The sequence below is a fragment of the Sminthopsis crassicaudata genome, chromosome 2 (assembly GCF_048593235.1).
Source record: "Sminthopsis crassicaudata isolate SCR6 chromosome 2, ASM4859323v1, whole genome shotgun sequence".
Lineage (NCBI taxonomy): Eukaryota > Metazoa > Chordata > Mammalia > Dasyuromorphia > Dasyuridae > Sminthopsis > Sminthopsis crassicaudata.
This window is the reverse complement of record NC_133618.1, coordinates 276,899,478-276,926,457: the sequence shown is the minus strand read 5'-3', so window position 1 is coordinate 276,926,457 and position 26,980 is coordinate 276,899,478. Positions and strand designations below refer to the sequence as shown.

Genomic DNA, 26,980 nt, shown 5'->3' with positions numbered 1-26,980 from the left:
AAATAAAGTCATATTTTTTACTCTATATAAGAAAGAAATTCTTAATGACTAGAACTGTCCAAAGGGTGGAATTGGCCTCCTCATAAGTAAATTAATCCCTAGAGGTCTTCAGGAAGCAGTTGGGCAATCATTTGTCAGGGATGTTTTAGAGGAGATGTTGGGCTTTACTTATGAGTTTGGACCAAATGACCTCTGATATTTCTTCAGAATCCAAAGTCCCATAATTCTGTGACCTCCTCACCAATCAACTCTAAAACTCTCATAACTGAGTATCCATGTACTTCATATATACATAACACATCCTTTAAACTGGAATAAAACAAAAGAAACTTTTATTTTATGAATATTTCTTAATGGCTGTGTGTTATTCTCTTTATGAAACAAAAGGCTTCAAACTTTGGTTCTCATAATTTTGCTTTGTTTTTAAATTATCCTTCTAGACCTGAGATTGAAATAATACATTTTCCATCCTTTTTTCTATCAATCTAAAAATAAATTCTTAGACAAAAGAGGATCAGATGGAGTCCTTCTTAAACCTCCTTCTAGTAGAGAGATTGGCAAGCCTTATGTAATTTATAGTTTTAGAGAGATGTTTATAGTGCTGAGAGTTTGTATTTGACCAGGGTCAATAATAAGAATTATAGGCAACAATTGAACCCAGGTCTTCTTGACTTCTACTAGTCACACTTTCTGTCAGTGTTTAAACCTTTTTACTGGTCTATAATCTCTAACTTCCTATTTTTAAGGCATGGGAGTAGTCAACTTATATTTTTAGAGGAAACTACATGGATTTATATATATATATATATATATATATATATATATATATATATATATATATATATATATATATATATATATAGAGAGAGAGAGAGAGAGAGAGAGAGAGAGAGAGAGAGAGAGAGAGAGAGAGAGAGAGAACTTAATAGACAAAATTTTGGAATTAGAATAAGAAAGATATAGATTAAAATCCCACTTCTGACACTTACTAGCTATGTGATCTTGGGCAAAATGTCTTACCTCACTAAGTCTCTATAAAATGAGGGTTTGTACTAGATGATTTCTAGAGTATCTTTCACTTCTATTTTTTTTAATTCCATGAGAGATGTATTTTGGGGCAACATTAATGTTAGTAAAATTTTCACTAGGGGCAGCTAGATGGTGTAGTGAATAGAGCACCTAGCTCTGGAGCCAGGAGGACCTGAGTTCAAATATGACCTCAAATACTTAATACTTACTAGCTCTGTGACTCTGGGCAAACCTCTTAAACCAAATTGCCTTACCAAAAAAATTTTTTTCATTAAGATAGGATCCTAACTATCAATTCACTTGGTATCTTCTTCCTTAGCCTATTCCCAAACTACCTTAACTTCTCTGTTTTTAATAACTCTAAGATGAAAGTAAAAAATTAAATTTCTAGCCCCTTTTCCTCAACCTTAGCTGGATTTCCTGACACTAAGTCCACCCCATCATGATTCCTGCTACTTTTCTGAATATCTCCCTGTGTTACCTTTACTTCTTCCTATTTCTCTTGCTTACTTTGCATACTCTAGAACACAGAAAACTTGGTGGTGAGAAGATCAGCTTTTTTACTATATTTTACTGTATAGTGAACTGCTTTCTTTCTTTTTTTGGTGCTTAGTGTAGAGAAGATATTAGGGGAGAGAACTCTATTTTACTTAGCCTTTTCTATAAATATCTTTTTTTAAGCTGTTTCTTCTAACTGACTAGAAATAAAGTAAATATACCAATAAGGGCTCATAAGCTACAGTGTTAGTATTTCCACCCTTAACCTGCCTTAAAGCAGAGATGGTCATGCCTGGAGTTCCCAGCCTAAGAATGAGAAATGGGGTAATGTTAACCAAAATAGATGCTACATTTTGAATTATAGTTTTGCCAACAAGTTTCATAGCATTATAAGCTTAGAGACGGAAGGAATCTTATGGGTCATTTAATCCAGCCCCATCTTTTTTTCAGATGAAAATCAGAGAGGTAAAGGGGCTAGTTTACATTTAGGAAATAGAAAAGCTGTGGTTTTTACCTAAGTCTTCTGACTGAAAACCCAGCATTCTTTCTACTGAGAACCATACTGCATTGATTAATTTGGCTAAATCTAAAACAGGTGACCTTTATATGGCAGAAAGAATTGTGGAAGCTAAAAAAAATAAAATAAAATAAAATAAATGATCTGCCATCAGCTTTTCAGAAGGGCAGCAGGAAATGTAGAACACTGCATCTGAGCACAACTTGTGAATCGCAAAACTAGGAATTCTCTGGTTCAGATGATTAGTTTATTTTTATCTTTGGACACAATGTTTTCCACATTAAAAAAAAAAAAAAAAAGCTTTAGCCTTTAACTCAATGCTTTAGGGCCAAGAGAGAGGAAATGGAAAAAAAAAACCTATCAAATTGACATGTTCTTAATCAATTAAAAGTTTTCTGCATGATTCAATATTAACAGTTAATAAAAATCTATCAATCGGCAGTGGTGTTGAGAAAACCTCTTCTAAGCATATAAATCACACATATGGCAATTCAAGCAGGGCCTGTCATTAGTGTATTAGTGGGGGAAATCCATAGATGATACATAGTTACTCCCGGTGCATCCATGGGTCTCCTGTCCTATTGCTCATAATTCAGTTTAAGTATCAAACATCATTAAACTTTACTAAATATTGCTCAGCATTTAGATTTTTTTTAACTAAAAACCAATTTGTGGATGCCTGCTTGCTATTTAAAACATCTAACTCACTAATTGCAAAATCTATAGCAAAGTCTCCACAGCATCAAAGGCTCAGTTGATCCTCTGAACAGTTTATAAATGAAAAACTGTCTCTTCTTCAAGCAAATAAAGGCCTTAATGCACTTTTTCTGGCTGTGATGCTATTTTTCCTGTGGGTTTTCAAAATGACCTTCCTGTAAGCATCAAGGACTATAACTTTTCAGATAAAGAAACTTGTTCATGTTTTAAGTCTATGCCAGGTTCATTCCCCTGTAGCCCACAGTTTCAAAAGCAAGGAAAAAGTAATCTGGAATTTAGAATGGAGGAGGGGGGAAAAAGGGAAAAAAAAACCCTCTGTTTCCAGAATGAAGTTACCCTGTCAGCCTGCCTTGGGCCTTAGGTGGAGAAGCAGAGATTAAAGAGTCAGTATTCTTTTTCATGTTTCATCTGCCAGTTTTGTGAATGTAGAAAAAAAAAGAACCAGTGGCTACAGCTAAGCACCCAACTGTGGTATTAAGTACAGAGTTTCTCCCTCCACCCCACCCTATTGCAGTAAATGTAAAAAAAAAAAAAAATTTGCCAGTTTATAGAAGAAGGAGCATGCTAAGGATGCTCCCCAGCCATTGATAAAGGTACTTCAAGGAAGAGATTGAACAGAGAGCCACAGATGCAGCCCTCATATAGACCTTAAAGATAATGAACCCCTTTGTTTGGCTATGTGAATTCAAAGTGTTAAATCTCAGATGATCTCATCATTTCCTATTTATTCTATACTTACCTGAATGCACCATGTATTGCAGCTTTATTAATGCACATGCAAGCTACCAAAAATGTCCTTTTGTTAGATTCTTTGCAGAAAAGGCTGCTTTTGATAAAAGCCTCGGTCTCTTCTTCAAGCTGAATTGACCTGACTTCCTTCTTTCAGACACACAATTCACTATTTAGAATGTTTGGCTTTAGTTTGGTGGAGAAGCCCAACAGGAAAGAAACCATATTCTCCTTTTTTCACCATATTTCTGAAAACAAACTTGTACTGATTTGTTTTGATTTACTAATAGAATTATGTTCCTGCCACAAACACTGGCTCTCTTTTTTATTTCCTCAGCACTAGTATATTGCTGTCCACAAAGTTCCCAAGGAAAACTGGATTACCTCTGGTGGGAACCATGGAAAAAGCAATAGATATGTGCTTTGGGGAAATGACCATTAGTTTCAGATTGGGGAGTGAGGTAGAAGTGTACCTTAGGGAGAGGAGAGATTTGGATTTGGTTTGTTCTTTATAAAATGCATGTGAATTTCTTGTGTGTTAACTACCTAGCTCAAGTTAGAGCAACATTTTAAAAATAAAACTCAATAAAACAGCACCCAAGTTTTAGGGAAAAGAAATGTATATTTGATGTAAAGGTCACTTGTTTTAAAATGTTGAATTTCTACAATTTTTTTTCATTAAGCTTTATCTGACATCTTCCCCTTCACAGTTGGGGTTGTTATGTTTTTTTTCCTTTCTTTCTGTTATCTGCAATAATAATTTCTGGTTGTCAGGATGATTTGTGCCAAATCTGTATAAATCTCATTCAAAGGCTTTTCTTCATCTGGCCTCATGTATTTTTGTCCAGAACTTTGAAATCTAGTCTCCTATGAAAAAGTCTGTGGTTGGTAATTACAGGAAAATCTTATTGCAGGAAAAGCAAAACAAAACAATAACAACAAACCCAAACATTCCCAGAAAGGTGACAAGTCCCTTTGTTTTCCTTAAGAAAATGTTGTAATCAAAATCAAGTAGGACAAACTGATGGCCAGAGCAGGTGCATTTAGAATTTTGTCTGGGATTGTTCGTTGGTAAGCATGTATGTGTATCTATCTGACTTTAGAAGTGTATTATTATTCATTGGTAAACGTGTATGATTTTGGACTCAGCTGTCTAAATTATAGCTATTATGTTTGTTTCTACACCTAATTCATTATTGGGTGCTTTGAGATCTTCCACTAAAATATAGGAAAGATTCATTCAAATCCAGGGAGAGATGTAGGCAGAGACAATGAAGCTAATCACTTAGGATCCAACTCTGATAGTAGATAAGGGCATAGAAAAAGATAGAAAGACATAAAAATGATTTTAGCAAATCCAGAATTTTGATAAGTAGAATATAAGATCAACCTCTACATGAAAACACTAACATTCAACCCACATCTTAATAAAAAATTAAATTAAATTAAATTTAAAAAAGAAGGGGCAACTAGGTGATGCAGTAGATAGAGTACTAGCCCCGAAGTCAGAAGGACCTGAGTTCAAATGTGGCCTCAGACACTTAACACTTCCTAGCTGTGTGACCCTGGGAAAGTTACTTAATACCAATTGCCTCAGCAAAATAATAATTACATATATATATATATATATATATATATATATATATATATATATATATATATATATATATATATATATATATATATGAAAGTGCCAGCAGCTCTAATTAGGCAGCTAAGTACAGTGTATATCACATCAGCCTCAGAGTCAGGAGGACCTGAATTCAAATCTGGCCTTAAATATTTACTAGCGGTGTGACCTTGGACAAGTCACATTACCCTGTTTGCCTTGGTTTCTTTATTTGTAAAATGAACTGGAGAAGGAAATGGCAAATTATTACAATGTCTTTGCCAAGAAAATCCCAAGTAGGATCATGAAACACTTCAACAAAGACAATAATATCAACAGAACAGCTAGATGGCACAGTGGATAGAGTGCTGGTCCTAGAATCAGGAGGACTTGAGTTCAGATCTTCCTAGCTGTGTGGCCCTGGCAAGTGACTTAATCCTAACTGCTTCACACACAAACACACAAAAAAATTATATTGATAATGATAACAATACAACCCCAATACAACCTTTGACTTGGGCTATCTCTACTACAAATACTCTGTGACTGCCTAAATCCAAATGATAACATGGAGTTTTCTATTCAGCTATGACATTCAGACCCTCACTGATGTAAGACTAAAAAATGTAGTCCATGATTCTAAGTGATTTTTAACTAAACATCTGTAATATCTCCCCCTCCTCTTCTTGCCTCCTTTTGGTAGGTTGGAACAACATGGTTTTTAATTTATTCTTAGGCTCATTAATTTGATTAGCCCTTTTCTGCTTCTGAGAGGCAATAAACTATTTTTTAAAGGACTTAAATCAGGAGGAACTTTCTCACTCCTTAATTCTGTCCTTTATTTCCAAGAGGAATTTGTGTGGTTTTTCAATATCTTGCATTTTCTCCTCATTTCCTTCTGATCTCTGAGTCTAAGCCTCAAAAATTAAAAATTAAAAAATAAAATAAAAAACAACAGCCACTGGATTAAAGAGAATAGAAAAAGTTTTGTGAGGTTTTTTTTTTTCTTTTTTCAGGTTCTCTCATTTATAACTTAAACTAAAAATCTCTTTCAAGCTGTTACCAAGGTGGCTTTTCTTCTTGAGCTGATTAGGACCGCATGAGTTCAGGAAAAACTGTCAGATCCTGCCTAGGGCACAGCTGGAGTGATCCAGCTGATTTGCCAATGTGATTTTTTTTTTTTTTTTTTTTTTTTTTTGGAGAAGGAATAGCTTTATCCCACTGTCAAAAGTTTACATTCTGGGCCCCTGAGCAAAAATGTCAGAAACTCTTTAGTTAATTATAAATTAATAGACTTTCTTCAGCTTGCCATTTCCTTCTCCAGATCATTTTACAGATGAGAAAACTGAGGCAAACAGGGTTAAACTTCAGCTGAAACTTTGGGTCAGTGGGTCTTCCTGGTCCATTAATGTTTCACACTGGAAATTGTCATCTTAGGGAAATACTCATTATAATATAGCCAAAATAAATCAGACTGATTGAAAATCCAGCAGCAGGGTTGAAACTCTTCTTACCTTTTCAAGATTCTGTTTGTATGGTGGCCTCCAGGGCCAGCCCCAGGCAAAACTGTGAAGTAGGCAAAGTTTGTCTTCTGCAGGCAGTCATCTCCCTTAGGGCACCCTCTCCTCTCTTTTAGCAGCTCCCATCAAGAGTTATAAGGACCCTAAGGCAGCACATCTCAACCTCATCTCAACCTGTGGACTCCCCCTTGTCACTGAGACTTTCCTTCCTAAGCAGTATCCTTACTATCAAGCCCTTTTTTAGCCCCTTCCATTATCAAATCAACTACTATTGTTTCTCGCCTTCCCTTTCAACTCTGGTCTACGCTGGATGACAGTTAGCTAATCTGACGAGAAGTCTACTGGCGTGTGCAAATGGGTTGTTAATGAACTAAGGCAAACTTTCCTAAACTGTGTTCTGATAAGTGTGTGCAAAGAGCCAATGAGCTCTCTGGGAGAAATTGTTGATGTTGACAAGATGAGGAACAGGAAAGGGGAAGAAAGGAACCAGTATTTATTTAGTAGCTACCATGTGTCAAGCACTGTGCTAAGATGGTTACAAATCAAATCTCATTCATTCCTGGAAACCTGACCTTGCTATTATCCTCATAATTGAGGAAACTGAGGAAGAAAGTGGTTAAGTGACTTGCCCAAGATCACACTGCTAATGAATATCAGAGGCAAAATTTGAATGTGGTTTTTCCTGACTCCAAGCCCCATGGTCTATCCACTGTACTACCTATCTGCCCATCATCAAGAAAAAAAAAAAAAAAAGCACAATAGCAACTATAATACAAGGCACAATGTGATAGATACCATGAAAGGAATACAAAGTCTTATTGAAATATAGAGTAATGGTAATAGTAAATATAGTAGCTAATATTTAGATAGCAATAATTGACAAATATGATCTCATTTAATCCTCACAACAATCCTGGGAGGGGGACGCTATTCTTATCTCCATTTTATAGTTGAATAAATTGAGACAAATTGAGATTAAGTGATGGTTAAAATCACAGTTAGCAAGTATGAGAGACTAGATTTGAACTCACATAACTGGGCTGAAGCTAGAAAGATTCATCTTTCTAAATTTAAACCCAGCCTCTGACACTTATTATCTGTGTGACCCAAGAAAACACTGTTTGCCTCAGTTTCCTCATTTGTAAAAAAAAATGAGCTAGAGAGGGAAATAGCAAACCATTCCAGTATTTTTTTTGTGAGAACACCCCAAATGGGGGTCATGAAGAGTCAGACTGAAACAATTGAACAACAGCTTCCTAATTGCAGGCCTAGCTGGTTCTAGATCTTTTAAATTATCTAAAATAAAATTATAGCCTTTTCTTTTCAGTTATCTTCAGTAGATGATCTTGGAAAGCTACAATGGCCAGAAAAGCCATTCTTCTGCAGGCATCTTGGGGGTGAGGGGCAAACATAAGCCTCTCTAGTTTTAATGAGACCTGTCAATAGTAAATGAGCAGAGTTGGGCAGTTATTTTACAACTCTGGAACAATATAGGAACTGTCTGACCCTCTGCTGGCTTTGGAGCACTCAGGGAGGGTCCTCTCCAGCAGCTAGGTGGTAAAAAAAATGCTGAACTTGGAGAACTGATTTCAAACCCTGTTTTAAGCACCTTCTAGCTTACTTGACTTTTCTCTAGCCTTGGTTTCCTCAGCTGCAAAATGTGGCTTAATCACAGCACCTCCCTCATCAAATGAGGTCAGAAGGTCCCAAAGGCCTTAGAACTTCTTTAAGCTTTAATGGTTGAAGCTATTAAAGAGACAGAAAGTGAGTTTTGTGTAAATTATCTGAATTCTCTAACTTTTTAATTTACTTTTAAACTTAAATATTTTAAGCCCATAGGATTATAGAGTTAGAGCGGCAAGAGACCTCAGAAACCATCTAGTTCAAACCCTTCATATTCCAGATAGGAAAACTGAGATTTAAAGAGATTGTCACTTGCCCAGGGAGAGAAATAACAGTAGTTATTACAATGATTATTTATTATAACTATAATAATCATTATGATATAAATAATTATTTATTATAGTTATAATAATTATTATATTGTAAATTATAAATAATGATTTCTTATAATTATAATAGTATAAATAATAAATACTATAATTATAAACATGGATATTTATTATCATTATTATATTATAAATAATTACCAGTATTATTTATTATAGCTATAATAAATATTATTACTATGACACATAAGAAGTACTTTGTACCATATATGTGTGTGTGTGACATACATATGTGTTGCTGTTCAGTTGTGTCCAACATTTTTCACCTGTGGACCACAGCATGCCACGACTGTCCAAGGAGTTTTCTTGGCAAAAATGTCTGTCATTTTCTTATCCAGGGTCATATAGCTAGTAAATGTCTGAGGTCACACACATAAACTTACACAATACATTTACACACATATATGGATGAAGCACTTTATATGTATTATCTCATTTTATCTTCACAATAACCCTCTTCATTAGGAGCTGTCATTATCCCCACTTTATAGATGAGAAAATAGAGACTGAGGGAGCTCAAGTGACTTACCTAGCTAGTCATAGCAACTAAGTATCTGTGGCAGACTGAATTTAGGCCCTCCTGATCCCAACTCCAGTGCAATATCCCCTGGACAGCGAAGCTACCACAAAAGACTTATTTTGGCATCACCCAGTGCTTTATATCCATTCTGTACAGGTTTGAACTTAGCCATTCATCTCTCTTTCTTCTGTCTTTGAAACATCCAAAGAACAGTTCTCTTGTCTCTGAACCTCTGCTAAGTTCAACACAACCAAATGAAATCACTCCATACTCTAAACTTAAGTAGACACATATAAAATTATATATAAGACAAGGACAAACACATAAGTATATGTATATTTATATATGCACATATCTGAGATACATATCTACATATCATATCAGCTATTGATTGGGGGGCCATCTAATTACTCTGTGAAAATAGGGGGTAGGATTACATAACTTTGGACAAGACGTTTATCTCATTTTCTCTCTCCCTCTCTAAATATTAACTGTTAACAGAGTTTAAAGGATTTGAATAAAGCCGTGTCAGGTTGCATGCAACAGTGGCTCGATAGAAAAGCTGTACCGTCGGTGGTTAGTATTTTACCTGCTTTCAGCTTAACCGCGTGGTTTCGTAGCTTGTGAAGCCATGCGTGTGGAATGTCAGAAAGTTAGACTGGCATGTGAAAGGGAAATAACGGGGATCCTCCCGCTGCATCCGGACTAGGAGTAAATGATGGTGCTACAGCTCGGTTTGAGCCACTAAAAACATCAGCAAATAGGGAATAAGGGAGAACTCCGCGCCGTTTGAAACGCTTTTTAGGATTGAGTCTTTTTCTTTTCCTTTCTTTGTGACAGTTAAAGTGTCAAGGGAGGTTGTTGGAGTCTAGATGTGCTCACGGGAACGCGTGAGTGTGGGGTCAGCACCGTGCATTTACATATGAACATAATATTTCTGAGGCGCTGACATTTGGTTATCTTAGGAACTATGAAAAGTGACTCCCGGTTTTATGGTAAGAACTTTAACAGCGCTGAACACTGTTCTTTTCCAAAGTGACTTCTTTCTTTTCCCCACCCCCCAAAAAAATCAAAATGTACTTCATGAAACTATTGTATATGAAGCACTTATTAGCCGTAATTAAATGGACAATATGAATTTACTACGTCTTTAGGACTCTGGCTTGTTCTGGTTTAGAGCAAGATGATTAATGCAAATACATATTACTTGAGATAACCATTTAGCAGCTAATTTAGCCAAATTTATTACAGCAGTTAGAGTTTTTCATTTTAGCAGACGGAGACAAGGACATGCCAAAAGCCGGAGACGTAGATGAATGCACACTGCCCCCTAGTGCCCGACGCCTTCGAGGCCGTTGCAGAGAACCGAGCCAAACCCGAATCTGTATTTGAGTAATAACACCCAGGTTTTGCACATTCCAGACATCTTTTTAAAGCATTCCAATCTATAGCACTTTATTTCGGGGCATGATTTACTGTTCATTCTCCTTTTACTAGCTCAGGAGGGCCCAGATACAAATCAAATCAATTTCAACTTGGCAACATTTTGGTTAAAGTATCATTTTTAACATCTGCATTTTTAAAGCTCCCTTTCAGGAGGGTATTTAATGGCCGGCGTTTCACATTACTGATTGTTTTTACTTGTTCCTTCATTTTTGGCCATATTTCAGAGGCTGTATAGAGCTGTCACTCTGTTTGGCTTGAACCAAGTCAATTCTGTGCCTCCCTTAGGCCACAGTTTCTTTCCGATACCTTTGGTGGATTTATTTTGTTCCAGTATTAAGCAAAGTCTCACCAGACTTTCCCCCTACTGACCAATGGAGATTTAGTTCATCTGAGAACTATAAATTCTGTTTGACAAGATCAAAAGGAACAGATGTATAAGCTCACTGGTTGATATTGCTTGCAATGAGGAGAAATGATCAAAGAATGAAAGGGAGAGCACACTCCTGAACCTTTCAGATATCCAGAATCTCAAAGAGGTCTACCTAGGAGCTATGAATAAATCACATACAAATTTGCCTTTCTTACAATTTGACGTCAAACCCATTGAAAATGTCCACACAGCATTAGGTGTTCTCCCAGCCAAAAAGATTTGTAGCCCTTTTATTCTTCCTCCCACACCAGAGCTGCCAAAAATGGAATAAAATCTTGCTACAAATGGTAGTAACCCACAGCTCCTGAGCCGATGCTCCAGTGAATTGTTGATTTTATTTGTCATACTAATGGCATCCTACATTAAGCATACAAAGGGGCACCTCTTGCCTTTGTGTGGGGCCTTCCATCTCTGTACTGGGGGGGAGGGTGTAGAGATGAAAGTCATTGGATTGTGATGTTAATACACAATGCCTTTTGTTCTTTCTGTTTTCTTTTCAGTGCTGAATAAGGGTCAGTGTGTGACTAAGTACTACCGCTGGATGCAGAAGAACGGAGGATATATTTGGATACAGTCTAGTGCTACCATAGCTATTAATGCCAAGAATGCAAATGAGAAGAACATCATCTGGGTCAATTATCTCCTTAGGTATATGATCAAATCTTCTCCATCATTTCCACTGTCATCCATGTTACCTGAGTGAAGGGATTGTAAAACCTATAGAAAGCTGTGGTTAATGGCTAGTGAGATATAAGCACTGGATTTTTGGCAGTACTTGGTGCTGAAGAATATGAAATCCTGGCACAGGGAAAGGGTTTCATCCCCAAAGACCCATGTGGATGTAGTAGTCAAGCTGAAACTAAAAGCTCTTCCAGATCTGCCTTGCTAACAGTTGCCCATAATTGCCAAACTGTGGATATTCTTTCAGAAATATATTGGTTCTCCACCTTTAACAGGGTGATTTCTTTGAGCTCTTATCCTCCCTATCCAACTTAAACTGTTCATCATCTCCTAAGACAAGAAAGCAGAGAGGTATTTGCATGCAATAAAATGGATTCAAAGCAGTAGCACAAATTATATATATATATGAACCATATAGCAATTACATGTATATGCAATTACAGGAACTAAGCAAAAAGGGAACAAGAAAGAGAAGTAGCGTATTATATTATTCCTTACTAAGCCCAAACTCATTTGAACCCTAGGAATATGGGCCAGTGCCTTTTTTCTTGGACATTTGAGATTGTTGGCAGGCAATATTGTAGAGACTTTTATAGTTAAGAGACAACACCATAGCTTTAATAAAACTGCACTAAGAGTTTGGGGGCATCCTATATATTAGGACAAAGATGGATTAGAATCTCAAATTCAATACTGGCTAGTTGTGCAATTTTACTCATTTAATTATATAACATAATATTGGTGGAAAGGACTTTGATTAAAAAAAAAAACTTTATACAAAAGCAAGGTAACATGGTTATTAGCTTTGTAGAATACTTTAAGGTTTATAAAAATTTTTCCACATATCGATTCTCAGAAAAAAATATTTGCCAAATAAGAAATTATTAAAAGATAGTATGAGAATTATCCATATTTTGTAGATAAAGGAACTGAGTCAGTGACTTGCAAGTCTCATAGAACTATAGGTTAAAAACTAGGAAGTACCCCAAAGGCAAAAGCCACAGAATTGCTAAGTGTTAGAAGATACATGTGGGGCAGGTCTTAGGAAGTTCAGTTTTGAACTTGAGGTAGAAATATAAGTTATTTGAAATACAGGTCTGGAGAGGTAGGTTGAGGGTAGAATCATACAATCACAGATCAAGAGATAGAAGAGACTGCAGAAACTATTTGGCTCAACAACCCTATTTTACAAATAAAGAAACCAAATCCCAGAAAGGTGAAATAATTTGCCCAAAGTCATACTTATCGGTATGATCTCAAAGGATGAGATCAGATGAGCAAACTAGCCAAATAGCAATGGATGAAAATTCTTTCCAAACTCACCCCTGGGATTTAGACAAACAGGAAACTCTACTGAATACCTTAAAACTCAGGAGCAAATATTCTCTATGACCTGATATTCAAGCCAGGCCACTGGGAAGCCATCCAAAATGCACCCCTGTCTCTTAATTCTAAAATGGTTCTTCTACTTTGGGCTTCTCTTGGCCTGTAGCCACAAAATGAATCCTGCTCATAGTCTAATTTGGGAAACTTCCAACAGAGCTTATGAACGGAAGTTGTTGCCCTTTGGCTGATACTCTAGACAGTGAGTACTGAGCCCCATTTTTCTTCAAGACAGCCAAATGGAGCCAAGGAGCTAAGGATCCTGGCTCATCTGCTCACTGACCCTTTCAGTTGTTTTCAGGTAGTTTGGGATGTCTGTGATTCAAAAGTAAGGATTTGCGCTCTACCAATAGCATATCAATCAGACGCTAATGATTATGACTTTTATGAAGACCTTAATGTGCACCACTTACTGAATCCTCATATATCTTGATTTTTTTTTTTTTGCTTTTTCAACATCTTTTTCTCTACTTGGAAGGATATTTTAACTCTTTCACTAAAGGGAGAGCCTGCTATGAGTATGATAAATTCAGACTTTTCCCCATTTTAGTATTATGGGTTATGCTATTTTTGTGATATAACCAAATGGCCTTGGATATCAGCAAATCTCTAATTTATGTGCTTTTTATAGGACAGAGATTATAATAGATCATAATATTCAACTTCTAAGCAGAAATAGCTAAATTATTGTGGGTTTTAAACTGTAATTAGACACAATGCTGTTTCAATTTGGTAGCAGTAGTGGTGGGGATAGTAGTGTAGTAATAATAATAATTATTATTATGCCTTGCACTTATAAATGCTTTATGCTTTGTAAAACACTACATATAATAAGTAATGTATATGTATACATATATACAAACATACAGATACAATCTCATTTAATCTGCTTTCTGATTTTTCTTTTTTTAAAGATTAAAGATATGAGTAGAAATAAGGAAGAAAGAGAAGTAAAGGAAAGTTCAAGTCATCTTGCCCAGGGTTGGGCAAGCTAATTGGGAAATCCCATTCTGATTTCCACAGGTTTCTTCCCCTAGACCAAGAGGAATGAGAAATGAAAGAGTTTGGGCAACAGTTAGGTAACATGACCCAGCTTTCTGATTCCAGGGTTACAATCACAAGAATGGAAGAACTGTTCTAGCTGTACCTAAAAGCAAGCAGTAGCAAAAGAAGTTGGGATTTATGCTTGTGCTTATGTGTGTTGTTTCGTTTCTCCAATAAGGAAACATTCAATAAGTACCTACTATGTACCAGGCATTGTGCTAGATGATGGAAATAAGAAAGCAAATGTGAAAACAACTTCCTCCTTAACAGTCTAGTTAAAAATGAAAATGAAGAATGGAAAGTAGGCAGAAAAGCATGGAATGTGTTCAAAGTACAGTTGGTAATCGCAATTGCCTGGACGTTGCACACAAATAGTGAAACAGAAGGACAGCTCCCCATATCTACCCCCATCACATCAAAATTCTGTTCTCTGAAGGTAGCTAATAGTTTTTGACTCATGATGTATGAATAGGAGAGACCTGAAAAGTCATTTACCCCAACCTTTTACCAATTATCTCAGTTAATTACTAAAAGGAAAGCAATCCAGGAAAATAAGTCATACTAAAGGCTGAATGACTCTCCCCTCTACTTCTCCTGGAGATATTTGCAATGCTGGATGATAAGGTTCTTCAGATCAGGGAAGCTTTCTAATTTATTTTTGCATTGACCTTAACAGCCTATCACAGTGCTTTAAATACAATAGATACATCCTAAATATTTATTGAATGAATGAAAAAAGATTATCTTCCTTCTGTTGTTGTTCTTCCTTCTTGAAGAGAACCAATGATATCTGGAAAGTGATGTCTTAATGTCTTAAATTCAAAGGAATGAGGGTTTATTCAGTAGAGCTCATTATTTTTGATTTGTCAACAAGGTTTCAGTGAGGAGATCCTACATATTCTCTTTGCCATTGAGGGAAATAGGTTGAATTAGAGGAGCAATCTGAGACATAAGCCTAGTTTTGAAAAAGACTAGCATTTGGACCTTGGTCCTATCACTTATTAGCTATGTGACCTTAGACACATAAGTTGTTAAAGTTATAGGGGTATTTTTTTTAGCTGAACTTAAGTTTTTCCTAATCTATAAAATGAGGATAATAATATCTTACTTGACTACCTCGTGGAATTGTTGTGAGAAATACATGAAAGCCTTTGGAAACAATAAAGCTCTCTATGAATGTGAGTTAATAGTAGTAGTCTCACATGTAAAGACTGCCTTGATATTTTCCCAAAAGAGAAGTGATTCACACTAACCAAATGGCCTCCATTTGATGGAAAAGATCTGCTTTACAATTTAACACAATAAAAAAGAAAGCACTCTCTTCCTCCCTCTCCACCCCCCAACAAATGGGGCCAGATCTGATCCTCCAGGCTCACTTTTGCACTGGAACTCTTCCCCAATGCAATCAGGTTTCTAGCTAACAAGCCACAGGTGTGCACCACATGAACAGATGAAAATGTGATTGTAATGGGTGTGTTGACAGTTTGGTAGCCATAATGCATGCATCCCAAGGTACACCTGTGCATCTGTCATAGAGTTAGGTTGTTAAGGTTGTAGGGATTTTTTTTTCCCTTCCTCAAATAGCTTTAGACATCTGAGCAGGTGAGCAGCAACATCAATGGTCCATGACAAGGGCTCTTAGACTCCTGGAAGCATGAGGAGTGTGAAAAGAGATATCTTTCCCTTCCTTGATCCTTTATTGGAAGTACTCGCTAGAGCTCTCTCAGTGTTACTCTCCTGTCCCCAGAGTTTCTAGATTATTAAAAGATTTTTATCGGTTTTCATGTAGCATTTAGCTATCAAGTTGTTACACCAGGATTTTCTAAATGGATCACATTCCCAAACTAAGTGTTCAAAAAATTCTGAGACCAGTGGAGAGGAAGGTTTTACTATCTTATTTCTTTATTAATATTCTTAACTTCAGATGCTTGGGGCAGGAAAGGAGGAAAGAGGACGTTTAAAAGAAATTACCCAGCATTGGTTTATTTGCATTCATCCCTAATGTCCTCTTCCACAGTAACCCAGAATACAAGGACACTCCAATGGATATTGCACAACTCCCTCATCTGCCAGAGAAAACCTCTGAGTCCTCGGAGACCTCGGATTCTGAATCAGATTCTAAAGACAACTCAGGTAAGGCAAAGAATCCAGTTTCTTCTCCCACTTTTTTTGTGGGAACTAGGGGGAAAAAAAACCTCACAGTTTGAGATTTAGAGAGGACCTTCAAATCTACCCCAGCCCTCTCATTTTACAAATGACCTTGGAATAGTGGCACCTATAGCCCTGGATTTAAACCCATCTTTGACATTTATTGTCATGCCCATGAACATTTGACTAAATTAATTTCTGTAAGCCTCAATTTTCTGTAAAACAGGAATAACAATACCTGTAATACTTACTCTTAGGGCTGCATATATTTTTGGAGCAGACCTACTAGAAATAAAGCAAATATGGACAGCAGATAGGGCTCCAGATCTGGAGTCAGGAGGACCTGAGTTCAAATTCAGCCTTGGATACTTACTAGTTTTGTGACTCTGAGCAAGTCGCTTTACCCTGTTTGCCTCAGTTTCCTCATCTGTAGAAATGAGCTGGAGAAGAAAATGATGAAGCACTTTAATATCTTTATCAAAAAAAAAAGCCCAAATGAGGAGACCACTAGATGATGCAGTGGATAGAGCACCAATCTTAAATTCAGGAAGACCTTATTTCAAATCTGGCCTCAGATACTTACTAGCTGTGTGATCCTTTATATTTCACTTAATCCTATTTACCTTTGTTTCCTCTTCTGTAAAATGGAGATAATAATAGCACCTATTTTCCATCCTGGTAGTGAGGATCAAATGAGATAATGTTAAAGTGCTTAGTACAGTACCAGGTGTTTATAGTAAGTATTATATAAATCTCAGTTATTATTTTTTTAATGTAAGTGCCAGTTATTGTTGTCTTTGTTATTTAACTTGCCTAAGGCCACACAGTTAAGTTATAAGTAGTATTTGAACTCAAGTCCATTAACTCCATGATTTTAAGTCTTGTCTTTCCAAACTCCTCTGATAGGGCAAGCAGTTCAGAGGTAGATGAACTCATCTGAAAGGGAGAAGTGAACAGTTTTATAATTATTTGCCAGTCATTAAATTTCAGTGCTATGCTCATGGAATAGAACCTTCCATCTTTCTTCCCTCCATTCCTCCCCCTGCCATCCAACAGCCTACCCTCTTGAAGTAAGCAGCCCTGCATGTTCTTTTATTTTTTCTTTGAAGAAATACTTAACTTAATTACTAAAATATTAATATTCCCACCAAAGCATATAAGCAACAACCACAACTGGTAATGAAACCTTTAGGTTGGAGTATCTAATTGTACCTGGGGACTTTTTGTTCCAAAAGATATAAATGTAACTTATTGCTTAATTGGAATTAAGTAAGGGAATGCCATCTTTTCTCATTTTCCTTTTTAATTTGGTAAATACTTCCTGAGTTACTCTTTGGGAGCAGAATAAAAATAAGGTAATTCCTTATTTTCTCCTCTATCCCCAAAACAAGAAGACTCCAATTCAGCCTGATGGAGCAAGCATTCTCCTACCCCTCCCTTTACTGGCATGATATGCATCATTAGGGAGATTAAGTCATGGATTTTTAACATCTCATTTCCATTCCAGGCACTTGGAGATAATAAAACACAAATATCTTAAAAATGGCCACTGGGCTATGAACTCCTTCTGAATCCTGGCTGAGGACCCCAAAGATCATGCCAATATCTTAGCGATTAGGTCACCTGAGGTGCCATATCCCTCCACTGCCCCCCCAAATCTAGATACCTGGTATATCCACAGGGTTTTGCTATAAATTTTAAGACAGTGCTTGTCACTGTAGTATAAGAGAAATCTCATTGACTCTAAGGTTAGAGGACCTGCATTCAAATGTCATTTGACATTTGTCTGAATCATTATAGGTTAAATTGATAAGTGATCTTCTTAGATATCAATTTCCTCACCTAAAAAAAATTAGAATATGAGCTTTATGAGGGCAGGTGTTATGTTAATACACCTTTTTTTTGTAAGTCCAGTGCTTAAGATAATGCCTGACACATATTCTGTGCTTAATAAATGCTTAGTAACCCATGAAGTTGGATGAGATAACCTCTGAGATCCCTACAGCTGTAATTTTATAATCCTATGTTCTCACTTAGTAATAACCCTGGGATATCTTCTTGTTTAATTAATGAAGTATTTGGTGGGGGAGGAAGGAAGAAAACACTATTCTTCTTCACTAAATTCTAATCTATATGGGTGGAGCGTATGATTACATTTACAAAATAAAATATTCCAGAGACCAGATGATGATTCTTCAAGCCCATCATAAGTCACTGACATCTTGCAGTGCAGTGGGACTAGACCCTTCAGAATGCACATGTTCCTGAATATTATAGTTGATTGTACTGAGTTCCATGTAAGGATTTCTAATAGAGCAATAGGTTCTTAACGTGTGGGAGGGTTCTGCTATTAAAATTCAGACCAAACTTAGTCAAAGCTTGGTAAGACTGGGAAATTTTGTTTGATAGTTATAACAATATCATTCCCAAATTTTTTTTTTTGCTTGTCCTACAACTTGATAAAGAGATAGATGTCAAAATATGTCACTCCAAAGTCTCTTCAATGGAAATAACTGAAGAAAGTTCAATTATCTTAAAAATATGAGAGGGGCTAGAGAAATTTAATTCCTATTTTCTCAATCTGAAAAAATGCAGATATACATTTATGCATATATGAATTATAGTACATATATATAATTGTTATTATATGAAATATGTACTATAAGCCACACTATGTATTATTATATATGGCATGTCATATATAATGATACATAAATAAATATATTATGCAGTTCGTATACGTTTATATACTATTCATAGTATATAACAATTTACTATTATCCCCATTTAACAGAGGAGGTAACTGAGGTAAATAAAAAGGTTAAATGATTTTCCCAGAGTCACTGCTAAGTGTCTGAAACTAAATTTGAACTCAGGCCTCCTTGCCTCCAAACCGGGTACTAACTCCATGACATCTTTCTCTTGGGGCAAATTCTTCTCTGACATGACATTCAACAATGTCTCTTTCCCCCATTATTAAGGGACACTAAGAACAGACTCAGTAATTTAGGGTAATTGAACCTAATTTAAGCCTCCCAACTTTTTAATTGATTTCCCTGCCTCAAGTCTGTCGCCTTTCCCATCTATCCTCTACATGGACACCAAAATGATTTTCCTAAAACCCAAGTCTGATCCCTGCTCCATCAATTCCAAGTTGCTTCTAGAAATAACTACAGACTCATTATTTTGGCCAAAAACATTGAGGATGCAGGATAAACTGACTCCGACCTTCCCTTACAGCCTTATTATCGACTACTCTCATTCACTCTTGTCTGTGGACTAGCATTCTTTCACACCTGACAAATATTCCTTCCTCATCTCTACTTCTTTAAAGTCATACCTTTCTTAAAATTCATCTCCACTTCACCTTCATGAGATGTTACTAGGCCCTCACATCCTTCCTAGTTCCTAATATCTTCCTTTTATTTTTATATAATAATATAAATATATAATATTTAATATATAAATATATAATAATATAAGAACATGTCTCCTCCACTGTAATCTCCTTGAAGACAGTGATGATTCCATCTTTGTCTCAGTAAACCCAACATCTTGCACTTAATCTATATTTTAATATCCATGTGAATGCTTCCTCTAATGCATATCACAGTCCATCCATACTTCCCTTCCCTTTATTGCAACTCTCTCTTGTTCTTGTTCTCCCCTTAATTAGAGACAGTCCTGATGTGGAGATAATAGTGCCTGTCCTGCCTACCTCACAGTTTGTTGGGAAGATTAAATGAGACAATGTGAATGTAATCCATGAGTCACTCAACAAGCATTTGTTAAGCACTTGCAAAATTCAAGGCACTTTGCCAGGCAAGGGAGACATAAACTTAAAGCTGCCTTCAGGGCGCTTCCATTCTATTAGAGTATATTGTACTCTAATAGTACAGTGATAGTACAATAGAGTAATTGACAACCAAAGCACTAGAAAATATGAAGTAGTAGTAATAACAGTAAAAGTCATATATACAAGGTCCATATAATTAATTCTCACATACCAGGACAAAAAAAGTTATTGAAAGAGAAATTTGGGCATGGTTTGCTTTATTCAGTCAAGCATTCAACAAGCATTTAAGCAGTGCACTGTGCTAATTGGCTGGGGAGAGAAAGCCAAAAAGGAAAAAAACTCAAGGTAATCCCAAAATAAGTGTATACAAAATCAATATAAGGCAACTTTTTAATGGGAAAGGAAGACACTTTGGACAAGATGAATCAGGAATTAGTTTGTTAATTTAGTTCTTGAGAAACCCCATTCTGGAAGAAATGGATACAGTCTTTCATAATGAAGGATTTGGAGATATCTATAAACTCATTATTGTTAAGTATATATATATATATATATATATATATATATATATATATATATATATATATATATATATGGAACAATAGGCAGACATCCAGATTTGGTTCTTGGCTCTAGACGTAAAAGCCAAGTTCATGCCAAGCAGGCCCTGTGAGTAAGGACATTTTAAGAAACACTCTAACATCATACTGTTATGTAGAATTGAGAAAAAAATGTTTAAAGGAAAATATTAGTTGTGATCCAGACAAATTTACACACACACACACACACACAAATCTAGATTTCTAGGAAGACCAAGAAAATCTCCCTCCCCACTCCCAACTTCAATCCTTTTTGTTGTTGTTCTTTCTGTTGAACATTAAGAAAATATTTGTATCTGAATAAGCTACATCCCATTTGTGTATTTATAAAAATGAGTGCATGTAGGTAAGAAGTACTTCTCACCAAAAAAAAAAAAAAAAAATCTCTTTTGCTTCAAAATGTCAATGAGCTGAATTATTGAGATCTCAAAGAGAACTTTAAAGATCCTATGGTAGTTTTAGACTTTAGTCAATAAAAACAAGATTAATACTAGGCTTACTAAGAAAGTATTAACTATACATAGAACATAGTTGAGTTACTGGACTTGGAAGCAAGAAGACATGTTCAAATTCTGCCTATCATAGTAGCACTCAAGGTAAGAGTTCTCTATGAGGATAAAATCATAATACTTTTATTTATACAATTAGACAATTTCTACTGGAGAACTCCAAGTTTTGTTTTGGGTGTTTATTTGAGAAATCAGAACTTTCGTATAGTGAATATGGATTATATCTTAAACATTAAATAATAAAATATAAAAAGGAAGAGAAGTAAATCATTATGTTATATATTTGGGGATAGGAAAATGGGAGGCAAGAGACAGTAATGTAGCACAATTGAAAGAGCAGTGATTTTGGATTCCCAGCATCTAACTCCAAATCCTGATTTTTAGGTGAGTCACTTCATTTTTTTAGCCTCAGTTTCCTTAACTGTAAAATGAGATAATTGTATTAAATGACCCCTAAGATCTTTTTTAGTTTTGATTTTTCAACTATGATTCTGTGATTATGCCAAGATGAGACAGCAAAGGAAGACTTTCATCTTAATTTAGTTTTAAGATTCACTTATCCCTTGAAGGATTATCCAGGCAAGGTAAATTTTTCATTAGCAAGTATGGGGGGGGGGGACCAAAAAGAGCACCAAATGAGGTAAATAGGCATTCTCCAAACTCCATATACTTTTGCTGTTTGATTCCAGAGCTCAGCAAAGTGCTGGCACACAGTAGGTGCTTAATATTTGACTGACCCATAACACCTGAAGCTGCCATTTTAAAGGTTCTCAAGAATGGAATCTATTTCCTGTAGCACCTTCTCATTTCCTGCTTTTTTTCCTCGTCCTTCTTGTCCTAATGTTCTCCTCTGATTGTCCACTGCTGTTTTCAGAACTTCTCAATGGAAACATGACTTTAAGGATCCATCCCACTCTCCCCACTAGAGGCCCAAGCTGCTGAGCAATGGGGCATATAGCAAAGGCCGTTGGAGACTGTAACAATTCTTAGATAGCTAAGTGGAACTTTGTATTTCACAATATTATTCTATCAAAGAAAAGAGACAGTCTAGAACAGTGATAGTCTGTACATCTCCTTATTTCAAGTGTCTGTTCACATTGCAACTAAATGATTTGATAAAGCCTAACTCTGTACCTTTACTCCACATAGTAGGTGTTTGGCTAAGTTTTCTCTAATTGATTCAATAAGAAAAGCAAGACTGGTTTGAGAACTGCTTTCCCGTGTGCGAGGTTATGAACTGCTTTGATGATAAATATGAGTTAAATGCAAGAGCAAATAGAAATAAGCAGAGGCCTTTAAAAATGAGGGATAATGCCACTTGAGCTTGGGAATCTGAACTCAAATCTCCTCTGGTTCATTAATAGCAAAAAAGGTTTGTGGCTGTGGAGCCAGAGGTTGTGACAAAAGCCCCGTGCTTTAAATCTTTCAGATTTAAAACTAGAAAGAGAGCTCGGAGGTCATGTAGTCCAACTTCATTTTACAGATAAGGTGACTGAGGTCCAGTCAGGTCAGAGAATTTGCCATAAGTGACACAGGTGGTAAAAAGCAGAGACTGAGCACCTCAGAGGTTAAGTGGTTTGCTCCCAAGACACACAGCTAAGTCTTGCCTCCCAATCTAATGTCATTTCTCCTACACTGGGGCTGCCTTTTGCCTGAAGTCTCTCCTACACCCAAAGTCTTTGGAGACTAAAGAAGTAGAGATAAAACTAATCCGGCCGTTCCCAGCTCCTTCCAAGTAGATTCACGGAGAGCTGGCCAGGCCAGCCCAGAAGAGTGGGAGGGCTTTCTGTTTCTGTTTTTCCCTTGGGGTTCCTTGTTAAGGGGCGATGGTGGCTCTTTTTGACGTTCTCACTCTGCTCTCCTCCCCTCTCCTTTTCTCCCCTCCCATCCCCAGAGGACAACGAAAATTCCAAGTCCGACGAGAAGGGGAACCAATCGGAGAACAGCGAGGACCCAGAGTCGGACCGCAAGAAGTCCGGCCATCAGTCGGACAACGAAATGAACTGTAACGACGACGGCAACAGTTCCAGCAATCAGGACAGCCGGGACAGCGACGACAGCTTCGAGAACTCGGACTTTGAGACCCAGAAGGCCACCGAAGACAGCTTCGGCACGCTGGGCTCCATGCAGATCAAGGTAGAGCGCTACGTGGAGAGCGAGACGGACCTGCGGCTGCAGAACTGCGAGTCGCTGACCTCGGACAGCGCCAAGGACTCTGACAGCGCGGGCGAGGCAAACGCCCAGTCTTCCAGCAAGCACCAGAAGCGCAAGAAGAGGAGGAAAAAGCAGAAGGGGGGCAGCCTGAGCCGCCGCCGGCTGTCCAGCACCTCGAGCCCCAACGGGCTGGACGGCGCGCTGGTGGACCCGCCGCAGCTGCTCTCGTCACCAAACAGTGCCTCAGTGCTCAAAATCAAAACTGAGATCTCAGAACCTATCAATTTTGATAACGATAGCAGTATTTGGAATTACCCGCCCAACCGGGAAATCTCAAGGAACGAATCGCCCTACAGTATGACCAAGCCCCCCAACTCCGAGCACTTCCCTTCCCCCCAAGCCAGCAGTAGTTTACACGTCTCCATTCCAGACTCTGTCCTCACCCCGCCGGGGACCGAGAACACTGCCAGCCGCAAATCTCAGTTCAGCACCTCATCCAATTCGGCCTTGGCCCCCGTCTCCTCCGACCCTCTGTCGCCCCCGCTGTCCGCGTCCCCCCGGGACAAGCACCCCGGCGGGGGCGGCGGCGGGGGCGGTGTCGGGGGGGGGCGGGGGCGGCGGGGGCGGTCCCAGCACGTCTTCCAACTCTTTGTTGTACACTGGGGACCTGGAGGCCCTGCAGAGGCTGCAGGCGGGCAACGTGGTGCTGCCTCTGGTCCACAGGGTCACGGGCACCCTGTCCGCCACCAGCACGGCCGCCCAGAGGGTCTACACCACTGGCACGATCCGCTACGCGCCCGCAGAGGTTACGTTAGCCATGCAAGGCAACCTGCTCCCCAACACCCACGCGGTGAACTTTGTCGACGTCAACAGCCCCGGCTTCGGGCTGGATCCCAAAACACCGATGGAGATGCTCTACCACCACGTCCACCGACTCAATATGTCCGGACCGTTCGGGAGTGCAGTGAGCGGGGCCAGCCTGACCCAAATGCCGGCAGGGAACGTGTTCACCACGGCCGAGGGACTTTTTTCCACTCTTCCATTTCCTGTGTACAGCAATGGTATTCACACTACACAGACTCTGGAGCGGAAAGAGGATTGAGACATGACCACATTACTGTGTTTCCAGTGTTATACTCTCGAGGCATAGACTATGTTTTAATTTAGACCCTTAATTCTAGCACTTTGAATTTCAGCAGGTCAGCTTATTCTCTCAAACACGATGGGTTCCCCCATTCCATTCCCTTTCTCGTTAACTTGACATTCTTTAACATTAAAAAATATTTTAAATTTTTTTTTTTAATTTTTTGTTTGCCTCCAGAGGGTCAGAGTACCAGTTGCCTGCCATTTTTGTCTTCTTCTGAGAAGTGTGTGTGTGTTGTTTTATTTTTTTTTTCTTTGCATCTTCATTGAGATGCCTTTAATGTGAGAATGCCTCTGCCATAGAATACTCAGTGTTGTGGTAACGAGATTTTAAAAAGTGACAACCATTGGTTTTTTCCTTCGTCAAGATCTTGATGTGATCAAGATTGAAAGAGACAAGCATAAACAATGTGCCCTGTTTGACTAAGTCAAATGAAATGGGGTTTTTGTTCCTAATTCCTTTAAAAATAGGGGATAGTATTTTAGAATTTTATGCAGAATTTAATTCTCTTTTTATGATTAAGATTTTCTTACTTGCACATAAAAATAATTTGGGTTCTTAAAAACTTAATTTCTGGCCTGTGACTAGAATGTTTAAAAAAAAGTTGGACTAAATGTTAATTACTGAAACATTAACTTAATTTCTAAAACCATGGTGCTATCATTTATTAATCTGTAACGTCTTCATTCAAAATGCAGCTCAGTGGGCTGGGTTTTGGAAAGGCATGTGTTCTGTCCTGGTCTGTAGTCAGTTGCTGCAGTCTCCTTGGTTAGTTAAGACAAAGCCCTCATTAACATTTGCTGCAGGACTTAAAATTTTTACCTCCCAACTAACAAACATAGCCTCACATTAAATTTAATGGGTCAGTAAAGCCTTTTTTAAAAAGCGCTTTCCGAAAACTCAATTAAACTGACTTGAGGAGCAGTTTTAGGTGCATACTGTGTTCCGTTGTTTCTTTTCCTTTTTTTCTCAGTCTAACTGAGGCTAATTTTACAACTTCAGATAACACTTTGGAGTAAAAAAAGGAAGAAAAATATTTAACATTTAATTTTTTTTTCATTTGTTGCTATAGAGGGAAGGTTGTATTTTGGGGGGTTGATTTGGTTTTCCAGATTTTTTTTTGTTTTTCTTCTTTTTAATGTCAAAACCAATATGTTTTAAAAACTAAAGAATGGGTTAATAAGCTTCAAATAGATAACTACAACTGAAAACTGCACATTAAGTAAAAGAAAAGAAATCTCCTATTTTGTCTTTGTTGCCAGAAATCACGGTGTAGTGTCAAACACTCCAAATGACTGTCAAGTATAAATTCTTCTTCCACTCCATCTTTGGCAGCTGTTTGTTAAGGCATCTAATAACAGATGTGAGAACTGTAATGTGTACAATGTGTACGTGTCCTTGGCTGTCAGTCCCATTGCAGTTTCAATGTGTGTTACTATATGCAGTATATACTAAGCTAATGTAGTTGTTTTGTCCTTTGTCTTCTCTGTGCTTTATCTCTAGTCTGGAGTGGTAAAGTCCCATTCCTGCAGTCCTAGTGAACCAGTGATTCTTGGGGGTTAGTGGTTTTTTGTGTGGTGGCCTTCCTCTGTAACGTCACCTTATGCTGCTTCCACTGTCTGTATACCTTCTTTGATTTCTGCTGTTGCTTTGCTGTTGTATATTCTCCCACTGCTCCTTTCTTTCTCCTCCTCTTTTGTCTCCTCCTTTCTCTCCCTCTTTCCTTCCTCTAAACCTCCCCACTCCCTTTTCATTCTCAGAGATAAAAAGACTCTTAACTAGCTCAAGGTTAATGGAGCCATTTTTTTCCCATAGAGGAATTCTGGGTATGACTTACTCTTCAAGTGTGCCATGCAATGCGCTGAAGAGTGATGCTCAGATATATTAAACAAATTGATGCCATATCGCCTCAGTTGTTAACATTCCCAGAGTCCCTTGTGCTCTAAATGTAAGCAGAGGGTGCTTTTCTTTGGTTTTCTCCCAGCTTGGCCAATGGAGCAATATATAGGATAATTACCAGTAAGGTAGAATATTTTTTTCAAAAGGTCAGCCAACACTGTTAATTAAGAAAAAGGGGGGAAACTGAGCTTAGGATTGTCATGTATATTTGCTTATGTGTGCAATGCTAATCTAGTAACTCAGCTGTCCTTTAATTGTTACTGGGTTAAGCCAATTCCTCTTGTAGCTTTGAATTTGAGGCATCAGGCCTAACCCAAGGTGGAATAATAGCAAAAAAAAAAAAAATTAAAATTTAAAAAAAAATGGATGCCACAAATTTCAATGATGAGCTTATAAAGGATTTTTTGAAGGATTAAAGTAGGTTTTTAAAAAGCCAAGAAAGCTGATTGAGAAATTTAAACTCTAATTTTGGAAGCTCTACTCTAGCTATTGAACAATCAAAGGAATGCACCTATCAGCTACAAAGAACAGCTAGACAGCTGTTGTTTTGTTTTTGTTTTTTGTTTTTTTTTTATAAATGTTTCTGTGTTGTGTCAAAA

At 37.5% G+C, this 26,980-nt stretch overlaps 1 protein-coding gene across 1 annotated transcript in view; it reads left to right on the top strand.

The window, feature by feature from the left end:
• Positions 1-26,764, top strand: part of NPAS3 (neuronal PAS domain protein 3) — a 1,108,236-nt gene extending 1,081,472 nt beyond the window's left edge. Inside the window, 4 exon segments of the mRNA XM_074289550.1 lie at positions 11,525-11,672; positions 16,150-16,265; positions 23,079-23,938; positions 23,940-26,764. Of these exon segments, the coding sequence (XP_074145651.1) occupies positions 11,525-11,672; positions 16,150-16,265; positions 23,079-23,938; positions 23,940-24,440 (1,625 nt within the window). The 3' untranslated portion in view covers positions 24,441-26,764.
• Positions 26,765-26,980: the final 216 nt, after the last annotated feature.